Raw genomic sequence first — 18,481 nt, forward strand, 5'->3', positions numbered from 1 at the left:
CCCAAGTCTCCACTGACATATCTTTCTTTTTAAACAGAAGCTGCTTGTAGAACTAGGCTAACATAATTAGAATATAGCTGTTTACATCCACTTAAAATTAGGCCTTCACTAAAAAAAATAAATCAAAATGAATTTTTAACTTTGTTTAATTACCAGTTATTTTCAATAACTTACTTACCTTAAATTTCTTGTCCCCATCCTTTGGGCAAGAAAGATTCAGTGAGCTTATATATGCCAAATTTTCCTGTTTTGACAGGCCTTTTATAAGGGATTCCGTAATGTACCTAACTCCTGGACTAACACCATTTTCATCTGAAATTAAACAGAGAAACTACCTTCAGTAGTGAAAGAAATGGTGATTTTTATATTAGTCTTTTACTTCACACTGAATACTGGGAAAACATTGAAAATTATTCCCCCCCCCGCAAGGGAAGAGAAGAAACAGCACGCCCCAGAAGCACTTACAGGAAATGACATGTTGGAGTGAGTGGGTACAGCCTGTCGAAAAAGGCACAGCATGCATCTCCCTTTGCCAGTCTTCCCCCCGGCACAGAATGTAAGGAGTAAAAGTCTCATTATTCCACACAGCTTTCATTACTACCATTTCCACATTTGAGTACCAAAAGATGAAAGCAAATTTTTCAGGGTTCTTTCCAACAGATCATACGTCTTTAATCATACAGGTCACAGAACATCGGCTGTTTGTTTATGCTTTTAGTATGTACTTTCATACCAGCAGTTATTTATACAATACCTTTATGAAACTTATACTCCAAAGCAGCTTCTACACTTTCTGCTGTAATATTAAGCTGTTGGTGCCTCCACTCCGTGCTTTTGCAAGCAGATGGAGATGTCTGTTGGCTAAGAGGAGATGGCGATCTGGTACTTGAACTGACAGGAGACATTGGACTAGGTGTCCGAGAAGCTGACATCTGTGGTTTTCTACATAATGCTTTTCTTACTGAGCCTTTCTTCATTGCCAAAAATACAAAATATCATATGGCCAATATCTGGAAGAACAGAAATAAACATCAGTCTGTACACAAGTCTAAATCTTAGCGGTTTGCATGCCAACAAAATTGTTTTTAGCATAAGAAAATATTTCCAGCAATGATATGGTGCCAAAAAAACACATCTAATCCAATTCTCCAATGGGTGACACCTTCCAGTTTTCACGGGCTAACACCTATTCAGAGGAATGGTATACCGGTTTACTTACACCGTCCTACAGCACAACACCAGGAACTGGCTGACCGCCTTTCGTTTTGCAACTCATCTTGGTAACTGTCCTGCAATTCATGGCTTACACCAAGTCTGTCAGGTCTGGAGATGCTCTCAACTCAGACTAACACAGTTGGCAGAGGACAGAAAGAGAGGACTAGGATCCCAATTGTTTTTACCAAAGCTAGAAATCACCCACTTTGCAGCTAGAAGAGCAAATACAAGCAAAAAAAGGCAACAGAGGGAAAAAAAAAATTAAAATCAGTCTAGCACTGGCATTCCTTCAGTGTTCCCCCTTCTGCAAACAAGTTATTCCGTGATTGCCTGGGAAATTCCAGAGAATGTTAACAGAAACTTCCCTCGGTGACAACTATATTTCCCTAGGGGTTAAGTGCAGAATCAGTCATGTACGAGTTCTGTGCATGAAAGCCCTTGTGGTAACCATCTTCGATGGACAGGTTTGTACTAAAACCTAGACCCGGGAAACAAAAACCACATTTTAAGGTATTCTTTAAGATAGAAACATATGCTTCTAAGGGAACTTTTCAGCGATATGAGTGATTACATTGTGTCTTAGGTTGAGAAGATTTTCTTCTTTAAAATGGATTTTTTTCCCCTGAATCTTCAAAAAGAAAGAAAGAAAGAAAGAAGGAGCCGCTCTCTTCAATACTTGGAGGCACAACTCATTCGGGGCCAGGAAACTGAGAGTGGAAGGGGCAGGAGAGGGGGAATGATGGTGGTGAGCTAGTGAAAAGCTACTTTGGGAAGTTTCTTCATGTTTTGAGGAGAGCAGTTAGACGGTTTAATGCTGTTTCCTGAGAGCAGATTGTGCCTTTGCAATGGAAACCACGACAAAGCTCTCACGTTAGAACAGGCGGGGAAGCGGGGGGCGCCGAGCAGACCCGGCCGCGGAGGCGTGCCCCGGGGGTACCCCGCGCCCCGCCGCCGCCAGCTCCCCGCCGCCCTCCCCGGTTAACGCCTGCGCGGCCGCCCCCGCCGAGCCGCCGGCCTCTCCCCGCCCTCCCGCCGCGGCCGGCGCGCACCTGACGGGATGGCGACCACCCAGCGCGGCACGGTGCTGCCGGCTGAGCCCCGGGCAGAGCTCCCCCCCGCGGGGCCGGGCTGCGGGGCAGCGCCGCGCCTCCAGCCCGCGGAGAGGCGGCCGGGGAGCGGCGATGCTGGCTGCAGGGGGATCCCGGTTCCCGCCGAGGGCGGTTCCCCTCAGGCCTCCGCTTTGATTACCTGCGTTGACATGGTAACGCCGTTTCACCGCTTCCCGCTCGCCGCCGGGGCAGTGGCAGGCAGGGCGGCCTCTGGGCGACCCCGAGTGAAGGCAACGGCTCTCAGCGCACCTCTCTCCCGCCTCCCTTCCTCCGCCGACTGTTTGTCGTCTCCACCGGCCGCCAGGCCCGAGGTGCTGCGGCTCCTTTAAGAGCCCAGCACAAGGAGCCGAGCCGACGCCATTTTGTCCGGTTGTTGGCCGGCGGCGGGGGAAGAGGCCGGGGGAGGGGGCGGGGCAGGCCCTGGCGAGGCCACGCCCCCTCCGCAGGCAGTTTTCCCGCCGCTGATGGCCCCTCCGGCGCGTGCGCGGCCGTTCCTCCCATTCCCGCCGCCGACGGCCGCTTTACCTCAGCGCTGAGCGGGGGCGTTTGATCCGCTGCCCGGTCCTCAGCTCGAAAGGGTAGATTCTGAGAGGTTTTCTTTTAATTAAAGCCCAAGTTACTGTATAAATAACAAAGCCTGTTCTGGTGGTAGTTGTGTTTCGGTTTTTTGGGTTTTTTTGGTTTTTTTTTTTCCGTTTGTGCTGTATATATTGGTATGTATGTATCACATATTAGCCTATCAGTGTAAAATGGTACGTAGATGGGTTTTACTCAAGAACATTGTATGTAGCATTAGAGATACTACATTTGATCACGGTAAACTCAATATAGTAGGCCTAAATTGCCACCATTTTCACAGAGGTATTTAAATAAATCTCTTGTAACGGTTTTGGGCTGTGTTAGTTTGAAATCTATACAACTAGGTGTGAAATCTAGGGTTGAAAAATCAGTAGGCTATGTCTGAAAAAGGACGTAGGGAAGGGACATAATCATTTAAAAAACATTATTTCAGAATGTTGTTAGTCTTCTAAAGTGTTTTCCAATCTTCTTTACTCTTTGCTCCTTATTGTTTACATACCACTCATGTAAACTTACTGTATGAATTCTCATTGGTATTTAGTAAGAGGTATTTGGGCCACTATTTTTAATAATATTAAGCACCTTACATTTTGTAAGACTTTATTCTATAAATTGTTGCTTCCCTTGTAGTTTATTACATCTGTTGAGAAGCCCAAGTTGGCCACCTTGTTTCATTTTATGTTCATCAGAAATAGTTTTGTAAAGTCTTTCCCGTAAAGGTTGACTGTGGTATTTGTTTAAACTTGAGAAGTCTTGCACAACTTTAGTTTAACTTTTCATAAACTTATTTGTTGAGGTCCTGAGCTTAGATATCAGGCATGCAAAGGTTTTGTTGTCAATGTTTTTTTTGCAAATGCTGTTTAAAATAGTACATGTTGTAGATGTATTGTGCCCTAATATTTTCATATTGCTGTTTTATTTGGAATGGAAGTACTCAGAAAGTTGGCATAATCAGGAATACAAATAAGTAAAAGAAATTTGCAAGTGAAGAGTTATTTCAAAACAAAAAAAAAAAAGGAAACTTCCAGTCTAAGCATATCAGTGCATTATGTTTGATAGAATTCAAATGCTTTTTTTTCTTCAGATGCAAACTTAAAATCACCTTGATATAAATAAAAATTATTTTTTCGAAGGACAAACTGAATCTAATTCTTTGTTTGTTGGGGGTTTTCTTGCTACCTCTGAAAATTATTTTTATGTAGCTATCAAACAGAGGGAAAGTTAGGACTGACATAAGATTGCTCTGGACATATTCAAAAATTGAAAGCCTAAATTAAAAAATACCTAAGTTTCGCTGTTCTGGCTTCCTTGGGAGGGGGAAATAACATTTTAGCAAAACATGATCTGCGGTTAATTATTAACTGTGAATAACTGTTGGTGGTATTTCTGTTCATCTACAGCAGAAGCCGAACTCAGTTTAATCCAGAATCATTAGCATCTATGGTTTGCTGTTCGTTGTCATAGACACTATGATTATTTTAATACATTTTTTTGTTTTGCTATTTTCTGGAACAACTTTCAGCCAAGAGAAAACGTAAGTAAAGCAAATACAGAATTTACTGGAAATGTTACTTGATTGTTGTCTGCTATTTTAGGTAAACAGATACAGAATTTAAGTAGATCCAATACAAAAGGCACTATCCAAATTCATGTGTTTTCACAAGCAAAATTCTCACTAGTGTATGTGGGAGTAATGCTAGAAAAAGGACTGATGGTTCTGGAATTACTGTATTTGCTGCCAAAGAAAGAGGTAGAGTCATCTCCTTACGTGCCACAAGATAAACATGCAAAAAAAGTTAAGAAATAGAGCTGGTGCTCATTAGCTTTCCTATAGTGCCTGAAGACAGATACTTTGCTACAGGTTTGATGAAAGCTCTTTTACTTAAAATGTGTATTTTACAATTCTACTTAGCGATGCTTTTTTGATTGTTATATCTGTTAACAAAGGCATATGAAAGCAGCCAACCTAAGTGCTTTTGGCATTTCAGAAAAAGAAGATGCACATGTATCATATGTTTTTTTCAACGGCACTTCATATGTATTTTAGGTACATTATGTGGTCAGGTAGTAGAGCTTGGCTTGTGCTTTTGTGGAATGATGCATACTTCAGTTTATAAAGCACTAAAGAAATTAGAGTAATGCTGCAAAAGTTTTTTTCACATTGGCCTGTACTGCAAGTTGCCTCATTTATTTCAGTAAGAACTTCACTGGTGGGAAAACTATGCGAGTGTACTATTTGGAAGATTAGTGTTTCGGGGTTTAATTTGGCAAAAGGAATAATTATTTCCATGTAGATAGCCTGTTGTAGTAGACATGCTTTTGTGTGTCTGCAAAATCAAATCCATAAATATTACTCTACCTAAGCTGTTATTTGGTAATGTTACATTACAGTTTTCATAAAAACCATTCTGACTGGGGCTCTGCTGTTTTTAACTAATGCCTTAGAATAACTTAGCCTGATTGTCTTGTTTGCTTTAGCGGTGTGTACGTAAGTGAATTACAAACGGAAGTAAGAAATCCAAAAGAAATATAGTTCCATTGCCCTTTTATTGTTTTATATTCCATATACAGATATGTCCTTACAGCACCAAAGATCTTCCAAGTTGGGGCATCTGAGAAAGTCGTAGTTCAAGCTTTTGGTTATGAGAAGGAATTTCCAGTCAATATTGCCATAAGAAGCTTTCCAGATAAGCTTGCTGTTTATTCGTCTGACCGTATTTCTTTAACTCCAGCCAACAAATTCCAAGATGCTGTAATTTTAAGAGTAAGGAATTCAGATTTTTCTTGCAGTGTTTTTATTGTCACATTTAGTTATAAGTGATAAAAAAAAGATTATGGTAAGTTTTCTGTTGTTTAAACTGGGAAGGGAAGCCTAGCCCCCCAATTTCTCAGTTTGCCACATGTAGTTTATTTCATTTTAGTTTGTCTGAAATTGAAATTACATTTGATAAAATTAGTGTAAGGAAGTAATGCCAAAGTTACACATACAATCAAGCTATTTTAGAAACATTATCATAGTCGCATAACTTCTTAAAAAATAAAAAGGGAGAGAACGGAGCAGTGCTGAATGTGGACAAGATATGTCAGCTGGCTGTGCAGAGTAAGCCAAAATGGTAACTAAACTGAGGTTCAAGACTTGGTCGTGTTTGTCACTGACAAGCTCCAAAGGGGCCCAGATTTCACTATAAAGCTTTAACTAATTTGCTTGAAGCGAAGAGTGCAGGAAGCTAAGTAGATTTTTACTGAAAGCTGATGACCAAGAAGGTTATACTTGGGGTGATGCCTCCCAGGAGATGCTTATCGCCCAGTTTTCCTTTTCAGCCAAAATAGCTATTTCATGAAACTCCCAACTGCAGCACAGCTTTGGTGTGGCCAAGATTCATCATGTGTATAAATGGAAGTCTGATAATTTATAGTCTCGTAACCTCATAACTGGGCTTTGCACTTTGCTATTTTAGTTCTGGACATAAATAAAATGCAAAATTTCAGAATGTCTGTTTGTAGCTTAATACTCCAGACAGTCATCTATGATGTAAGCAAGAATAAGCCCTTGTAGGTGTTGATGTTTTTATTTAATACTAATTAACAACAAGATAGTAATTGCTATTCAGATAGTCTTCTCGGCAAAAAATACTGTAGAAGAAAAATACTTGAAAATATTTTAAATATTCTTTAAAAATCTTTATCTCGTCTGCCCCAGGTTCAACCAGCAGATTTACCAAGAACAGAGAATTCAGTCAAATATGTGTATTTGGAAGCTGTTTCTCCACACTTTACAAGATTAAAAAAAATTCCTGTTTCCTATGAGAATGGGTTTCTTTTTATTCATACAGACAAACCAATTTATACTCCTGATCAGTCAGGTAAATAATGCTTATTTCTCTTGCCCGTTATTTAATTTTTAAGGTCTGTTGACTTTGCAAAGGAATTAGAATTTAAATGTCCTTTAAGCTCTTGGTTATGTTGTATGGCCGTCAGCTGCTATTTAATTTTTTAAGCAGCAGAATAATATTTTGAACTATTTGATCATATTGTAGAAATGAATCGCTTCTCCCAATATCTTCTCAGTCCCTGCCCTTGACACCCTAAATGTGGCACAAAGAGTGAAAGATTTTCCTGGGAATATGTTAAAAATATTTGTGAAGAACTGATGACTGAATCATTGGTTTCATGTAGATTGAACTCTTTTCCTACCAAAGTGATACGCTAGGATTGTGATGGTAAAAATTATATGGCACTGTGGTGATTCCATGTGAAAGAGTGGTGGCGCAGGGTCTCTTGTTGCTAGCGTGAATAAATACTGTTTGGACACCATACTGAGAAAAGATCAAGAACATTCTATAAATACTAAAAACTTTAAAAATTACCAGGGATAAAAAGTTGGGGTTTGGGGTTTTTAAATCTCTATATTGGTATGACTTTGAGATTTACCGTAATAACTCTTACAGTGAAAGTCAGGGTTTACTCTCTGAATGAAGAACTGCAGCCAGCTCAGCGAGAAACTGTCCTAACTTTTGTGGTAAGTTGTAATTGAATTTAATATTAATATTCTGTAGCTCACAAAACCAATAAATGTAGTTAGGTGGTAAATCAGTATTGCAATCAATATTTAATAAAACTGTTAGATGTGTTTGCAGATAGCCAGACATCATTTAAGAATGACTTTGCACAGCTGGATAGAGGTGTTCATGTCCTAGATCTGAAGTCGTGACAGAATGGATAAAAAGAAAAAAATATTAATTACCTTGAATATCTGGGGAAAGGATTTTTGAGGGAATTTTAAAAATATATGGTTTTCATACTGTTGTTTATTTCATTTAAGATATAAAAATAATAAGTATCTACTATACTGTATTTTTTTAGCCTTTAACAATGGAGTTGTTATTATAGTAAGTTTTTAGCAATTTTAAGCATTGTGTAGTGACAGCTTTTAATTGTTGGAACCGCAGTAAAATGTTTTATCAGAATTTCAGTCTGAGTTGTTTCTAAAAACATCTGTATTTTCATGCTGTGAAATGGGCAAAACTCTTAGAAAAATGTGTTACGGCCAGGATCCTGCTGAAATCACTGAATGAAGATTTTCCTTTTGATAAGAATGATCTGTAACTGCTGATTCTTTCCTGTTATAATTTAAAGGATCCTGAAGGAGTAAAAGTGGATATCATAGAAGAAGAAGATTTTACTGGAATAGTTTCTTTTCCCGACTTCAAGATTCCTCCTAATCCTAAGTAGATTTATTTAATGGTTTTTTTTAGAATTATTAACATAATACTGCCTTTTCTTAAAGACTGTCAGAGGGTCTTTTGCTTGATACACAGAGTGTGCATGACTTGAAACTTGGAGTTTTCTAACGTTTCACATAGTGTGTAACCATGGTATAAATAAGGAACCTACGACCAGGTATTCTCCTATTCAGTTGACTTCCAGGCTAACATTTGTCTCCTGAAGCCAAGTGGGAAGCTCACTCTCTGCGTTTTCAAATAGATGGCGTATGCTCACTGTAATGAGAGAAAGTGAGGAGATGCAGTGAGTGAAAACACTGGTGATAAAACTGAAATTAAAGAACAGTTAGTGGTAGGTTTGTCATGCTCAATTAAAAAGGAAGAGCAATAAAAACTAAAGCTTTCTACTGTAGAGATAGAAAGAGTGTCAAAGATGTACTGATTTCAAGGAGGGGAAACGTTCATATTTCATACATATATTCATACAAATCACCAGCATTTTTCCAGTAACAGCAGCATACAAAATGAATATCTCTTCAGTTCTCCATTTAGTCTTGAGAGGGTGCTGAAGATTCACTGAGTTGGCAGAAGGATGCTAGCAGGTGCTTGAGAAATTGATTTTTTGCCTGATTTACTTCTCATTGGGAAATTAGCAATAATTTCAGTCTGAGTAAAAATTAATTTTGTATCTTTCTTGAAACGGAGTGTCTGTTAACAGTAGACGTGCATCATTTTTATTGTGGTGCTGTACAGCCGAAAGATCGTAGGACCTGATTTTCTATAAATGATTATGTAAGTTGCAGTTGTGCCTCAGGGCTCTGGTCAGAGAGAGAAGGACCCCAATAGAAGTCTGCATGAGTCCTTTGAAGCATTTTCGTGGCTAATATATCTTACAAATGCACTTTCCAGTGTAGATACATGTACCCATTCTCAGCCAAGATCTGACTGCATGTGGATTAACATGGTCTTCATTCAGAATGACCTTTCTGATAGATCCAGTCACTGTGAACCACTTGCTTTTGGCCATAGTACAAAGTTTTGTTAGTAGAGCTTTGTTGGTTTGTTTGACATCATTTAAGATGGTGATGCACTGTAGGACTCTTTTTTTTTTTTTTTTTTTTCTTTCTCTCTCTCCTTCCTTTCCCTAAGTACAAGGTACTGCATGTTAGAACTACAACTTGGATTGTCTATGCAAGAAGTTAATTAAGATGCTTAATCCTTTTTTATAGTATGTGTATGTCAAATTATTATTCATTCCTTGATCCAACTTGAAATTTAAATGTTTCCTTATAACAAACTTATTTGCTTTTTTGTGGAATTGCTGAATTCTTTATTACTGTGCTTTATAACCTCATAAATGGGCTAAGTGTATTGATTTGCCTGTATTTAATGAAAGAACTGATAAGTGGTCATACCCTCCAGCCATGTTTCTCTTATTAGGGAAAAAGACTGCATTTTTCACTGACATTGAGCAGATTTAGCTATGTTACAAAACTGGCAAAGACGAAATGGATGTAGTATGTAAATTAAAGCAAACTGCATCAAATTTCTTTGAATTGTAAGATAGGAAGATATATACTCTGCACATAGAAGTTCTGTGGGTTTAAGTAAAGCAATTTGAAATGAAGCAAATGCCTTTTGAGTGTGTCTAGTGGCAAAGAAAAATCATCTGAATTATGGTAAATCAGGTAGGTGACACACGCTAATTCTGCTGACTGCATTGAAACAGACTTGTAGCCAGAAACAGGCATTTGTCTAACCTCAGGGGTGGTAACTGGCAAGTGAAGGAAGGTAGCAAATAACATCTTGATGACCCTGGTTGCATTTGGAGTCTTCAAAATGTGCCTCTGCTTGTAACTATAAAACAAAAAATTCTGATGGTAGTCACAGTATAAATAATGGCATATTCTTTTCCAGTTTATTTCAATGCTTTAGGCTAAGTTTAAAATAATTATTAAAATATCAAAGCAGAATCTTCTCAAAGTAGGCATTGAATGTGTGCAAAAACTTGGTGCAGAATTGTTCTCTCTAAATAATTAACAACATGAAATATTGTTAAGTAGTAATATTTTTGTCTTCAACATTAATTTTCGTCTTAAAAAATGTTTGATTGTTGCCATTTCGTAGGTATGGAATTTGGAAGATTGAAGCCAAGTATAAGAAGAATTTTGTAACCTCAGCTGTTGCCAAATTTGAAGTTAAGGAATATGGTAAGATGTGCCCATACTGTGAACCTTCATTTTTATATGTTTTTTCAGTGAAATTTATAGAGGACAGCTATACAACACAGAGGAAGAAAATACAGGAATGTCTGAGGTAACGTTGACCTGCTTATACACAGCAATGGGATGCAGCGTAATGCCAAGCGGCAATGTCAGTTCAAGCTAATCAGTCACATCGGTGTAGGACTGTATTAATACAACTTGCCTCTAAATAGAGTTATTCTTTAGTATGCTGGGTCGTCTTGACATAGTTGCACTGATGCAAAATGTGGAGCCAGGGCACCTGCAGATAACTTAGGCCTTTATAGCTTGTGCTTCACTGTGGACAAGCTGACAACTGTATTTTGGGGCTATAATATTGTAATTCAGATCACTTGACACCAACATGGTCTTTGGTGGCTATACAGAGGCGTCTTTCTGAGTACCTGGGGCTTACTGTATAAAACCACACCTAAGTGGCTTTTTTTTCTACTCAATTTTCAGCAATGCCAAGCTTTTCCATCGTCATAGAACCAGAAAGTAACTTTATTAGTTATGATAAATTTGAGAGCTTCAGGATTGTTGTGAAAGCTAGGTAAGGACATTTGGCTTTGATTTCCACATATGTGTATATCTGTTCTTCTTTTACCTGAAGAATGAATCTCCTGTGTCCAAAAGTTTCCTCTTTTACTTCCTCAAGAAGCCTTATCATCACAATCGTTTCTGCTCTGTAAGAGAACTAAGTGACCCTTTTTAAAATTCTTACAAAGTGATTATTTTTCAACAGAAGTGTTTAAAGCTACACAGATATTTGGTTTCTGTCTTTTGCCTAGGAAATGACTCTTCTTCAAAAACGAATGCTTTGTTGCAGCCATTAAAGTAATCTTAAAAGCATTTATATTGTTGTTTTGTTCTCAGCTATTTTTATAATAAAAAACTTGCAAGAGCTGATGTTTTTCTTCGTTTTGGAATAATTGAAGAAACTGAAAAAAGAATGATGCCTCGTGCAATGCATGTAGCTAGGGTAAGATGAAGCAAGCCTAGTTTGTGTAATTTCATATGCTTAGTTCAGGACTAATCCAATTCCACTGAAGTTTTCCCATTAAATTTTATGAGACTGGGTTCCAACTCCTAGTTTGCATCGACAGCTATTCAGTGTCAACTTTTCCTCTGTAATCCTATCATCGGGGACATAGAAATGCACTTTAAAATGAAACTCAGAGGCAGCATCTGAGACAGAATGTAACTTCAATCTGGTTCAGTTACTCACTTGAGCAAACTGTATTTGAAATTTCTGTGAAATAACTTTTATGCTATCTATTACAGAATAAACAAAAGAAATCAAATATAGGATCAATGTAGTAATACCAAATCAGCATAGGAGACAAACAGCTAAAAATTATACTGATGTATTATGGGGAGTCTGTTCTGCACCAGTTAGCCCTTCCTCATTTAGGCTGGCCTTTTTGATTTAATCACTGAAGAATGATAAAAGGCATTATCTTTCCACATTTAGTGAAGATTCCTCTGTGTTATTCCTACCTCTTGGGCCTGCATGCAGACTTTGTAATATGTGCCATTGGTTGATTAATTATCAATAATTTTAGGGACTAAAGAGTTCTTCATTTAAACATCTCCACCTTTGATTTCCTCTGAAAATAGACAAGGAACAGAAATGTGTTGAAGTTAGAATTTGCATATAGTGTACCTATATCTTATTTTTAAATTATTGACTATAAAGTAATGATTGACATTTCATTTCCAGATTGAAAATGGAGTTGCTGAGATCAATTTTAACAGTAAGAAAGCAGTGAGTTTTATAGGGTTTCAAAGTCTAGAAGAATTGGATGGGTCATATTTATATATTGTGGCATCAGTGTTGGAGTCTACGGGTAAGTTGCTTTTTAATTGATTTTTTTTTTTTTAACATCTGCAAATGTAAACAGAACTAGAAAACAAAACTATATGGATAACTTTCCTAGTGTCAGACTTTCTTTAATATTCAGAAATCCTTCTTCCAAAAACCTACAAGGAAGAACAGCCCATCCTTCACTGTAAAAATGTTTAGGGATTAAACTTTTTTTTTTTTTTTGCTGTTTGTTTTCACAACAGCGCTAGGAGTTGACTCTTTAGATGCAAGGACTTCACTGTAACAGACAGGTTGTGCTGCCCTTTGACGGCAAGTGGAGAAAATACAGAGTCTAGGATGTGATTCATAAAAGGGGCGTAATATTTTGTTAGGTGGCCTCAGTGGTGAAGCAGAATTTGCTGGAGTCAGATTTGCTGTATCTCCTTACAAATTGACTTTGATTGCTACTCCTCTCTTCGTGAAACCTGGTCTTCCGTTCTTCATTAAGGTTAGTTAACATAAGCAGTATTGTTGCACATTACAACATAAGCCCCATAATGCAGAAGCCTTATTCTTTTTTGTATATATTACTGTAGGTCTTAACAAACTTTTAATTTCCTTTGACCTTTTACATTTTTTTAACTTGCTATTGTAGAAGAAGCTTAGCAGCTTGAAAGTTTTTTCCTTGAAAAATGTCACGATTCATATAAGAACTGTTATTTATTCTGATGAACAGGTGCAGGTGAAAGATACAATAGATCACTTTGTTGGAAATGTCCCTATAACTGTCACTGCAAAATCACTTAATGAGCAAATGGATGAGACGAAGTTGATATCAGAGGGTTCAGAATCTGGGAGAAGAACAACAAGCATGAATGATGGCACTGCTTTGTTTGTTGTTAATATCCCATCTGATAGCAAAATATTGGAGTTTCAAGTGAGTTAAATTGTTACATTAATTTATTTCTTCGAGGGTTTAATTCTGTACCTTTGCAAATGCACAACACTAATGGGAAGATTTTACACTCACAAGTTAAGAGTTTATAAACTTAGAGACTGTTACAAATAATCAGTTATGAAATGCAAGTGCTGTAATGAAATGTTGCTTCTCTATTAAATTCTTTATTAAATTGTTCTGAAACAAAATGTCATAATTTGTCACATATTTATTTCATAATAATTATTAAACAAAAAATTTAAATGAATTGTGTGAAAACAAATCTCAGAGTGCTTCCCTCACTATGTAGGGAGGCATATCATTAACTTTTTCTGCTCTACTTATTTATGTATGTGCTTCTACACTACCATTTTATATTTGACTTGATATTTATAGATCTTTTTATTAAAGAAAACATGGAAGTGTTGAGTTGACTTTTATTTTATTAATACCTCTGAATAATATGTTGCAGAATGCTTTTTGTATTGTTATTATTTGTTTTCTTAAATATAATCCTGTACTTAAACTATTCAGAAGTCAGGACACACACTTCTTGTTTCCTTCTTTACTAAAAAATTTTTCAGACATTTTATTATCTTTTCAGGTAAAAACTGCAGATCCGCATCTTTCAGATGAAAACCAAGCAAGTAAAACCTATGAAGCAAAAGCTTATTCATCATTAAGTCAGAGTTATCTATATATTGACTGGGCTTCAAACCACAAAATACTGAAAGTAGGGGATTTCATAAATATTAATGTATATCCACATAGTCAGTATATTCATAAAATACATCACTACAGCTATTTGGTAAGTAAAACATTGAATTGTGATTTAATATATGGTCGTAGGTGAAAAACCTCAACAGTCAGAAACTATCCTCAGCATAGAACACATGTGGCTCAGACAACTGCTTCTTCCGTATACAATCTGTCAGTCTTATAGTAAAACAATTGTTAACAGTCTCATGTTTAAATTATGTGTTGTCTCCATTGTTTTGAATTCTCATCTGACATGGACTGGGGTTAAGAACAAGTAGTGCTACTCAAGAGCTATTTCGGGGCTCGAAGCAGAGAGGAAGAGAAAGATGTGCAGAGACAGCCCTTCTTTTTAGGGGATGAGGGAGAGAGCTACCTTCCCTTGAACTAGACCCACTGGTCCCAAATGCATTTTTGTGTGTTGGATTATATCTAAATGCAAGTAATTACTACATGTAAGAAACAAATATAAAATCCGACTTTTTTATTCTCCATCATTTTTCTGTTACAGATCATGTCAAAAGGGAAGATAGTAAGCTTTGGAACTCAGAATAGAATTAAGGATTTGGAATATGAGCATCTAACTTTTCAGATAACCCAAGAAATGGTTCCTTCAGCACGTCTTCTTGTTTACTACATAGTCATGGGAGAAGAAACTGCCGAGCTAGTAGCTGATTCAGTTTGGCTGAATGTGGAACAGAAGTGTGGGAATAGTCTCGATGTGAGTAGCAAAACAGGCACTAAAATTTGTGGGTGTGCATTCATTTTATGGTCAGATTTTAACTTGGACTTACACAAATTCTTTAACACTTCCTCAACTTTAATTGAAGTGTCTGCCTTCAGATGCATTTATTTTGGAACAATGTGCTTTTAAAATTACCAATATTTGTTTCCAATTTATAGATTAAGCTGCAATCAAGCAAAGAGATACTCAATCCAGCAGAAGTCGTATCGCTTAACATGAAAACAAAATTCAATTCCTTTGTTGCTTTGTCATCTATTGACAAGGCAGTATATGGAGTCACAGGAAGAGGAAAGAGAGCAATGGAAAAAGTTAAGTAGTAGCCACAAAAGAAAAACAAGTTGCTATTTGTTTCATGTTCATATTCAGATAGTTATTATGTGTCATGCGTTCAGTAAGCCTGAAAATATGCAGAAGGGGAATTAAATCCAGGATAAAAGTTGCTGGTTTAAATCTGACAGTTCAAAATTATAAAAAGAATTAGTTTACAATATTTTGATTTCCAGTACAAGTAAATTGTGGTTTTAAAGGCAGATCTGAACTGTCTCATCAGAACCTTTCAGACTTGGCTGAAAATAGGTTGTGGTGTTCAAGAGCTCCTTGATCAAAGAGTCATGGAGACTGCACTCTCCTACTTAGTTCTTCTATAATCTTTTCAGGTTACATTTTTAAGGCATACTGGTAGAGAATGATATGGCAAATGCTGTTATGTTCAGTGGGTTATAGAGGTTTTCAGTCCTTGTAGAATTTTAGATACGTGTGTATGGAAGTAAAACCTACATATCATCTGTCACGGAAAGAATTCCATTCCTGTGATAAAACATGGTGGTTTTTTAGTAATTCAGAACAGGCAGATACAAAATACATAGGAGAAGAATAGGAGAATACTTTTGCACCAGCCTTGAATTGTTTGAATCTGTTTTATAGCACTATTGAATTAGTTTTAAACAAGCCAGGCTGAGTATCAGAATTGTTATAAACGCGTTAGTGAAGCATTCCACCTTGATTCATCTGCATGACTCTCTAACTCTGATGTGGGCTACAAGAAAGTGGCTGTGTTGGTGCTGGTGCTTGAATTAGCTCAAATATCACTAAATGGTATTCTTCAGCGTGTTGTGAGAACATCTTCCAGTCTAAAGTGGCCTTTCTGCAAGCCTCTCTCATTCATCATGTGATATAGTGCACGTTTTGGTTAGCTGCTGATGCGTTTTTTCCTCAGATGATGCTACATTTGGAAAAGAGTGACCTTGGGTGTGGTGCTGGAGGAGGACGGAACAACATTGATGTATTCCGAACAGCTGGGCTTACATTTTTAACTAATGCAAATGCTGATGATTCAAATGAAGCAGGTATATTCCTTTATTTTAAGCATGAATTATGGATTTTCTTTTCTGAAACATTCTATTGTAACTCTCAGTTATTATGTTGGAACTTCATTAAATTAATAGGGGATGCATATACTAATGATTTTTGAGGGAGCAAAACATTATGACTTGTGGATCGGTTATCGTAATTGAAATGAAAGTACTTTTATGTAATTAAAATATAAACAGAAAAAGTCTCCCAAATTTTGAATGTTATTTTATGGAATTATTTTTAAGTGGGCTATTACAAAAAAGGTCACATCTTTTGTACTTATTTATTTTTTATTTTTTTTGAACAGATGAAACTTGCAATGAAGTTTTAAGAACCAAACGGTCTGACTTCAAGGAGCAGATACTCAAAGAAGGTGTTAAAAAAATATTTTAAAGTATATCATTTTGAAAAATAATTATGGAAAAAAAAATCACATCCATTAGAAATCAAGACTCTGAGTGTTTGCTTACTACTTTTAATGATTGTTACTAACTTAATGGAGAGAGACTGACAAATATGGAAGATGACTTTAGAGAGGACCCCACTTATAAAGCCTCTTAGCCATATGCCAGATTTGAAGTCCGCAAGATTTAAGTACACATTGAAAATAGCATATGTTTAAGGTCTTTTCTTTTTCTGAAGAGACATAGCCTGAAAACTCACAGTGCTACCATATGGCAGTCCTTCCCAGTGACCACCTGCCAGGGACCAAGTCTGTCAGAAGAACCTTTAACTGTTAGTAATAAAACTCCTCTTATCTAATTTATATTTTTAATGCAGAATAGTAGTGATTAAGTGTGTGTCACTAGCTTTTGAAAAAATGACAAGTTTATGTTCATCCTCAAATCTGTACCTCCACTGAAATTCTGCAAGTTTTAAAAATACGCTTAGTATAATGAGTTAAGATGCATTTGAAAATAAAAACTTCATCTCAAGGAAGGGAATTATTTTATTATTATTTCAGCATCCAAATACGTACATCCAGAAATTCGAAAATGCTGCATGGCTGGAGTAAAAGCATATCCAGTCAGTGAGACTTGCAGTGATAGAGCTCAGCGAATTCGGAGTAATGAAAAGTGCATTTCTGCATTCAGAGATTGCTGTGAATTTGCAAACAGACTGCGGGAGCAAGAGCCTAATAAGCTTCTAATATTGGCGAGAATGCGTAAGTACGAGAGCATTAAGTCTCCTGTGGACATGTGGTGAAACACTTCCAGCAGAATATGGGTAAATATAGAGGTGATAGCTATCTAATCTATTAACCCCTCCCTATTACCTGCCAGGGTTATTCCAGAGAGAATTTTACCGGTCTCCAAAGACCTTGGTTGTATACCCCTAAAGAGGGGTAGGAGAGCAGTTCTGTGCTCTGTTAAGAGCTATATCCTATTCACCCATACTTAGAACAAGCACAGCTGCAATAAGAGAGCATCATTGCCTGTGAAGGCAATGCCAAACTTGAATGCTAAATTTGAATCCTTTACCCAGGCCCAAAACAGCCAATGGGTAACATCTCAGGAAAGATCAGTGGGAGTGTAAAATTTCTTGTCTCTCATTCTCTCCCTATAATTGCTTGTTAACAAGTTAATCTGTCTGGATATTGGACAGGTATTCGCATGTGTAAATAGATGAGGTTGGATTAACACGGACTTTTGATTGAGGTTATTCAGATACCTTTTTGCTTGCATCAGGACGAACCTGAGGCAAGTAAGCAGAATACAGTGTCACAAAAGAAAAAGGTAATGATTTTGAAGCCTTTGGTGGAAGGCCGTTGGCAGGTGGTTTGGTTTGGTTTTGTTGGTTTTTTTTTTTTTAACTTGCTTTATTTTTGTTCTTCAGATTTTGAGGCTGTCTTGGAACTGGATGAGACACAAGTTCGTAGCTATTTCCCTGAAAGCTGGTTATGGGAAGTTCACCAAGTTTCTCCAAGGTACTATTTTTCTCAAATCAGTTACCAATTTTCGACTTAGTCATCAGTTTTATAGATAGTAAATGCTAAAATTGAGGTAAGCTGGGTAGCCTTAGTTGTACCTGACGTGTGCTAAAATGCAGTCTTACACAAACTGTTCCTGCCGTGTTTTCCTCCATGCAGGATACCTCCATGCACCTGTCTGGTGCCCAGGTTGTTGAGTCACTTTTCCTTTTGCTTTCGACCTTGCTAAACACCAGCTTCAGTGAAGTCAGCTAAAACGAAGTTTATTCAAACAAAAATCCAGAACTCCTGTTTTTTAAATATGCTCTCATATCTTGTCTTACCTAAGTCTCTCTTAGATAGAGGAGTTGCTCTAGGCATGTACTGTCGTTGTGTTGATTAGCTGTTGGTGTTAACAGGTGGCTTTTGATAATGTATAAATGTACTAACACTTCTAAACACAGGTCAAAGACTCTGTCTATCACCTTGCCTGATTCGCTGACTACCTGGGAAGTACAAGGTGTTGGCATTTCTGATAAAGGTAGGTACTGCAACCTAATTCGATTGCGGCTAAAGAATTAGGGAGCTTTTCTGTTTGGATTTTGC

The 18,481-nt window shown here is 37.3% G+C and overlaps 2 protein-coding genes across 8 annotated transcripts in view; one reads left to right on the forward strand and one right to left on the reverse strand.

Annotated features, from left to right (window-relative positions):
- CNTRL (centriolin) overlaps positions 1–2,691 on the reverse strand; it is a 37,277-nt gene extending 34,586 nt beyond the window's left edge. For 5 of the 7 annotated variants that reach the window (XM_082327406.1, XM_082327407.1, XM_082327409.1 and 2 more), the window contains exons 1-3: positions 2,464–2,691; positions 755–1,010; positions 179–312 (exon numbers count right to left, since the gene is read on the reverse strand). In XM_082327406.1, the coding sequence (XP_082183532.1) occupies positions 179–312; positions 755–977 (357 nt within the window). In that variant the 5' untranslated portion in view covers positions 978–1,010; positions 2,464–2,691. Of the gene's footprint in view, positions 1–178; positions 313–465; positions 579–754; positions 1,011–1,219; positions 1,428–2,463 lie in introns of those variants that run through there. The other 2 variants (XM_082327405.1, XM_082327408.1) reach the window with 2 other exon arrangements.
- Positions 2,692–4,372: 1,681 nt separating this feature from the next.
- C5 (complement C5) overlaps positions 4,373–18,481 on the forward strand; it is a gene marked incomplete at both ends in the record, with an annotated part of 28,321 nt that continues 14,212 nt past the window's right edge. The window contains 19 exons of the mRNA XM_082327202.1: positions 4,373–4,437; positions 5,475–5,667; positions 6,604–6,766; positions 7,352–7,422; positions 8,040–8,131; positions 10,253–10,335; positions 10,831–10,921; positions 11,245–11,350; positions 12,092–12,218; positions 12,568–12,683; positions 12,912–13,112; positions 13,717–13,920; positions 14,380–14,589; positions 14,772–14,921; positions 15,830–15,959; positions 16,274–16,339; positions 16,931–17,131; positions 17,803–17,893; positions 18,340–18,416. Coding sequence (XP_082183328.1) covers positions 4,373–4,437; positions 5,475–5,667; positions 6,604–6,766; positions 7,352–7,422; positions 8,040–8,131; positions 10,253–10,335; positions 10,831–10,921; positions 11,245–11,350; positions 12,092–12,218; positions 12,568–12,683; positions 12,912–13,112; positions 13,717–13,920; positions 14,380–14,589; positions 14,772–14,921; positions 15,830–15,959; positions 16,274–16,339; positions 16,931–17,131; positions 17,803–17,893; positions 18,340–18,416 — 2,437 coding nt within the window. The remainder of the gene's footprint in view (positions 4,438–5,474; positions 5,668–6,603; positions 6,767–7,351; positions 7,423–8,039; positions 8,132–10,252; positions 10,336–10,830; positions 10,922–11,244; positions 11,351–12,091; positions 12,219–12,567; positions 12,684–12,911; positions 13,113–13,716; positions 13,921–14,379; positions 14,590–14,771; positions 14,922–15,829; positions 15,960–16,273; positions 16,340–16,930; positions 17,132–17,802; positions 17,894–18,339; positions 18,417–18,481) is intronic.

This window comes from Platalea leucorodia, assembly GCF_965183815.1.
Source record: "Platalea leucorodia genome assembly, chromosome: 15".
Taxonomy (NCBI): Eukaryota; Metazoa; Chordata; class Aves; order Pelecaniformes; family Threskiornithidae; genus Platalea; species Platalea leucorodia.